The sequence below is a fragment of the Mauremys mutica genome, chromosome 2 (assembly GCF_020497125.1).
Source record: "Mauremys mutica isolate MM-2020 ecotype Southern chromosome 2, ASM2049712v1, whole genome shotgun sequence".
Classification (NCBI taxonomy): domain Eukaryota; kingdom Metazoa; phylum Chordata; order Testudines; family Geoemydidae; genus Mauremys; species Mauremys mutica.
The window spans coordinates 6,142,919-6,148,130 of record NC_059073.1 but is presented as its reverse complement, the minus strand read 5'-3'; the positions used below and the strand labels follow the sequence as shown (position 1 = coordinate 6,148,130).

General features: G+C 65.3%; 1 protein-coding gene across 1 annotated transcript; it reads right to left on the bottom strand.

The window, feature by feature from the left end:
* Window positions 1-1,422: 1,422 nt before the first annotated feature.
* LOC123364345 (abnormal spindle-like microcephaly-associated protein homolog) lies at window positions 1,423-5,212 on the bottom strand. Its single transcript, XM_045006395.1, has 2 exons — window positions 4,971-5,212; window positions 1,423-3,183 (listed from the first exon to the last, which is right to left on the bottom strand). Exon 2 carries the CDS (start codon window positions 3,180-3,182, stop codon window positions 1,497-1,499), a length of 1,686 nt encoding a protein of 561 aa, XP_044862330.1. The 5' UTR covers window position 3,183; window positions 4,971-5,212; the 3' UTR covers window positions 1,423-1,496.

Genomic DNA, 5,212 nt, shown 5'->3' with positions numbered 1-5,212 from the left:
GAAGTGGAAAAGCGCCATATTTGTAGGACCTACAAAACCCAGCCTGGCTCTATGGGCACCCACACGCGCTCCCGTCCGTTCTCCGCAGGCGCATGACGGCCAGAGCTGGGGGTTGGGGCGCCAGGCCCAGCCCTTTCTGTTACTCTCTGCAGGGAGTGGACCCCCGTCACTTCCAAGCCACGCAGCCTGGGCAGAGCCTCGTGGCTAGTTCTAACCCTGGGGCGTCCTCCTGGGCTTAGATCCCCTTCCCTGGGCCACCTGAGTCCTCCCGGGCCCCCCGTTGCTCCCATGTACCCCAGAACCCCAGCTCGGCTGGGGGCTCTCCTAGCTTCCTTGTTCTGGCCCAAGGACAGGGCCCTGGCTCAGCCATCGTGACTGTGCACTGGGACAAACAGAGCTTTGAAAACCGAAGTCCTGAGAGGCCAGAGCCGAGCTGGGCATGAGCCTGAGGTTCAGCAGCCTCTCGGGCTGGGTCGAGTCCCTGCCACCGTCTGGCTCCTGGGAGCCCTGCTCATGTGGGCGATGGCTCCTGCCCCACGATCGCACTGACATTCCTGATCCCCCCAGCCTGCGTCTCTCCCTCCCCCGACTGCCCCCTGTCTAGAAAGCCCCCCCGTGGGTGGAGATGGTCGAAGCAGGTGGCCTCAGCCTGCAGGGGTGACGGCTCTCAGCGGCTTTCCCCGGGCAGGCCTGCGAGCTGGAGCGGAAAACAACAGGCTGATGATGGCGGTGCTGATATTTCCACAGCCAGCGCCCGACAGCTGACACGGGCCAGCACAGTGTAGACAGACACCTGCCTCCAGCCACTGAAGCAGCACTGCTCCAGCAGGGGAGACGCAGTGTGTGTGGGGGGGGGGGGAGGAGAAAGTGGCTGGAGAGTGAGATAACCAAGAGGCCCCCCCTAGACACCAGCTAGCCAAGTCTTATGTGTGTGAGTGAGATTTACCAGCACAGGACTCCTGGGTTCTGCCCCCAGCTCTGGGAGGGGAGTGGGGTCTAGGGAGTTAGACCTGGGAGTGGGGTGCGGGGGCTGGAAGTCAGGACTCCTGCATCCTAGTTCTGGTTCTGGGAGGGGAGTGAGTAGGGTGCAGAGGAAGACGGGATGGAGGAGCTGGAGGGAAATCTGAAGTCCTGGGTTCTTCTGCCACTGATTTCCTGGGACAAGGTGGGTGAGGTAACGTGAGGCATCTCTCTCTCACCAACAGAAGATCTCACCTCCCCCACCTCAGCTCTGTAATCTCTTGGGGCCGACAGGGCTACAACAACACTGCAGCCAACTGATTTCCTGGGTGAGCCGCTCACCCGGCTCAGGGCCTCAGTTTCCCCCTGGGTGAAGTGTGCCTGTGGGCTGGCAGCACTAGTCAGCTCCTGGCTTGGGTGAGTGTCTGGTGCACTGGTGCCGCTGGAGAAGCTGTTCTTATTCTAGCTTTATTGCGATTGGCAGGGTAACAAACCCAGGCACTGCCCCCTCCCCGCCCCACACGGGGCGTGTGGGCCTAGTGGCACCGCACTGACCGGCAGCTCCACGCACTGTCCGACTCCTCCTCCGTCTCGCCCCCGCTCAGGACGCCCACCGCGGAGAGGTAGGCCCTGGTCTGGTAGCCCCGGAACGCCGACTGGATCCTGACGGCGGCTGCCTTCTGCTCGCGCAGTGCCCGCCGCGCCTGGCAGCCCCGCCAGAAGGCCTGGATGAGCGTGGCTGCCTGCACCAGCTGCCAGTACCGCTTCCTGGTCTTGAAGACTCGTCTCTCGCCCTCGGGCTGGCTGCTCCAGAAGCTGCTGGAGAGCCAGGCTGCGGCTGTGCCCTCTGCATCCTGCTGGCGCTCGGCGCTCGGGAGGAAGCTGGCAGAGGAGTGGTACCTCATGGCACTCAGGTCAGCCGTGCTGCGCCTGCCCCGCTCCCTGCCCCGGGTTGCTGCCCGGGCCACACAGGGGCGACCCTCCTGGCCTTTCTCCCTGCCCTGCTGCCACACTTTGGGGGCAGCCCACTCTTCAGCCACCATCTTGCTTGCTGGAGGGGTGCCCGTCCAGTGACGGTGCCCCTTGTAGCCCACGTGCTCAGCCCTCTCCGTACGGCAGGCCCCGGCTTGCCGGGCCTGAGCACGGCCATGCCCAGCGCCGTAGCAGGCTTGGTCAGCAACAGCACTGTAGCCGGTGCCCTCCCTCCTGGCGCCGGGGTGGCCGGGTGCCGCCTGCCAGGGGGAACCCTGTGTGTGGTAATAACGTCCCTCCGAGCTGGCATCCGACTGGCAGGCCGTGCCCTTCCCCACCCCCTCCAGGACCCAGACCCTCATGTTCCGCCCGCACTGGGGGCATTTCTTGAAGTCAAGGGAGGCCGTGCCCCCTCTCTGCGCCAGGCCTGGCAGCTTCTCCCTGCCAGCCCTGCACTCCCCTGGCCAGCGAGCAGGGAAGCCGAGCGGCATCTGGGCCCCCCCGAGTCCCTGTGTCCTGGACAGCAGCCTGGTGGGGGGCGGGGGCGGGGCCTCCTGCGCCCCCATCATGTAGTTGACGAGCCCTCGGTAGGTCCTGCTGAAGAAGTCCTTCAGGCTGCTGCTGGGGCGGAGCGCGGCCCTGGCGGGGGCTAGCTCCTGCCTGGTCCGGTAGCCCCGCCAGTGGGCTTGGATGGTGGTGGCGGCTCTATGGCTCTCTGCTAATGCCTGGCGTGCCCGGTACCCCCTGTAGTGGGCTTGGATGGTGGTGGCTGCCAAGTACTGGTTGTGGATCTCACACCGCACCCTGTAGCCCCGGTAGTGGGCCTGGATCACCACGGCCGCCTGCTCCTCCTCGAGCTCCGGCTCGGCCCAGACGTGCCCCCGCCCGGCCGGGTAGCCCTGCCAGGCAGTCGCCTCCACCCTCTGGCTGGCCAGCCGCTCCCTGGCGAGGAAGCCCCTCCAGGCGGCCTGGATGGCGACGGCCGCGTGGTACTGAGCGCGCAGCTGCTGCCTGGCCTGGTACCCGCGCCAGGCAGCCTGGATGACGGCGGCCGCTGCGTCCAGGAGCATGTCCAACTCGTCCACCAGGACCTCGTCGAAGGAGCTGGCCCGGTGCTTGCTGTGGTGCCGACCGGGGCTGAGTCTGCTTCTGGGCCGCTGCCGCTCCGCAGGGGTCAGCTCCTCAAAGCTCAGCTGGATGCGGCCGTGCCAAGGGCGTGGGGCTGAGGGGTACTGCTCAACGGCCTCCATGCTGGGGGGGAAAGCCACCTGTCAGGCCTGACCCCCCAGGACGGATTTCCCCGTGCCACAGGCCCCTGCTTCACCTCTGCCTCTGCCGCGATGCCAGCAGCACCCGGAGAGCAGCGGGGCAGGCAGCTGGCTGGGACCATGGATACTCCCCCTCCTCCCCCCCCCCCGGGTTTGTCACTGCCAATCCCCCGTTCGGCCCAGCCCTACAGCGAGAGCCCTGGCTGGTTTGCCCAGCGCCATGGGGCCCTGGGGTGATGCTGCAGGAGACATAAATGATCATTAAGAACAGATGTGAGATGCTCGTGTGATATGAGCCCTCCCCCCACCCCATGGGCAGCATTGTCAAGGCTGATGCACAAGGTCAGGGAACGCCATGAGCTCAATGGCGTGCTGGGGAACCCCTCCCAGTGTCCTCCCCTGTGTGCCCAGCATGCCTCTGCTCAGCCCCGAGCAGCCTCCTCCCCAGAGAGCACAGGGCTCCACAGCAGCCGTAGCAAGGTGGGGGCCAGCCAGGCCACCCAGTGCCTGACATAACAGTTCTAATTCACTGACACCTGAAACGGCGAGGCCTGGAGCAGCGATGGCGGGCAAGGACGTGTCTCCTGCCCCATCCAGCCTCTCCTGGCTCATGCCTGGGTCTCAGCTGGCTGCAAGCAGTGGATGGGGGCTGGGGCAGCTGGCAGCGGTACTGAGCGGGCAGTGGCAGGGTCCAGGGAGTGGTGAGGGCAGGTCTGTTGAGGGAGAGGTGTCTGGCAGATCCCATGCTTGGAGGTCAAGGCACAGGCTAGTGGCAGCTGTACGGAAGCTCAGCTGGACGCGGCCGTGCCAAGGGCGTGGGGCTGAGGGGTACTGAAGATGGCTGAAAGGAAGCTATACGTTGTTAACCCGTGGAACTCACCACTGCAGGATATTAGCCTGGAAAGTTTTTTTAAAAGGCTCAGCCAGAGCAACCTAGACCTGGGGCCATGAGCTGCACGTCCACTCACTAGGACTGACAGAAGGTGTGATTCCTGGCCACCAAACTGGGCTCATTCAGGTTCCCCCACTCCCCACCCTGGCAGAGATTAGGGCAGAACTCAGGCCAGCAGGGCTTGGTTCAGCTATAGAGCCCCCGTATGCCGCCGGCACCCCCAGACACCCTGGCAATGGGGTGTGCGAGGCTGCTGCGCTTGGCTTGGTCTGGGTCACTGTCCTGTGCAGCTGAGGTCATTCCTTGCCCTGACTGTGCCTTTGGGCTAAGGGACGCTTTGTCCCAGCACGCTGCACAGGGCATGTCCTACCTGTCCCCAGGTGAGCATCCCAGCGCTGCTGCTCTCAGGCCTCTGTGAAGCTACTTGCCGGGGAGCCAAGCCCGGCCGCAGGGCACCACCTGCAACAGATTGACGTCTCTGCTGGGGGGCCCGACTGGAGCATTAGAGAACAAACGGGGAGCCATTAATTGGCGTTCACATGCCAGAGGGCCTGGTCCTGTCCAGCCCAGGGGTGCGGCATTGAGGGACTGGGGCACTTGCAAAGGCACAACATCAGGGGCGAAACAGAGCTTCACGTTTCATGCAAATGCAGGGTTCCGGCCAGGGGGCCAGGGCCTGGGGGTGTGGGGGGGTGTGCCCAGCCCAGCCTGCCAGGGGCTGCGGGGGGGCATGACCCAGCCCTGCAAAGCCCAGCCAGAATGCCAGGGGCTCGGGTTGGGGGTAAGCCACCCGTGGAGGGCCTGGTCACGGTGCCAAGCTTCCCCGCCCCCCACCCCACCCCATTCCCAGGGCGAACGGTCCTGAAGCCTGGCTGCACCTGCACTGAAGTGGGGAGCTGGGCCGCCTGCTCCGGTGCCAGCTGGGGGGACCTCCCAGCTCCCTGGTCTCCTGCCGCCGCACACCCAGGGAAGGCTGATGTCTCACCGTGTGAGGTCATAGTGACTCTGTTGCCATGGCCTGTGAGTGACCAGTCCAGCTGTGGGGGAGGGGTGTGCCCTGGCCCTGCTGTGCCCAGCCAGCACTGCCAGCTGTTTGTGGGGGCACAGCTGCACCAGACGC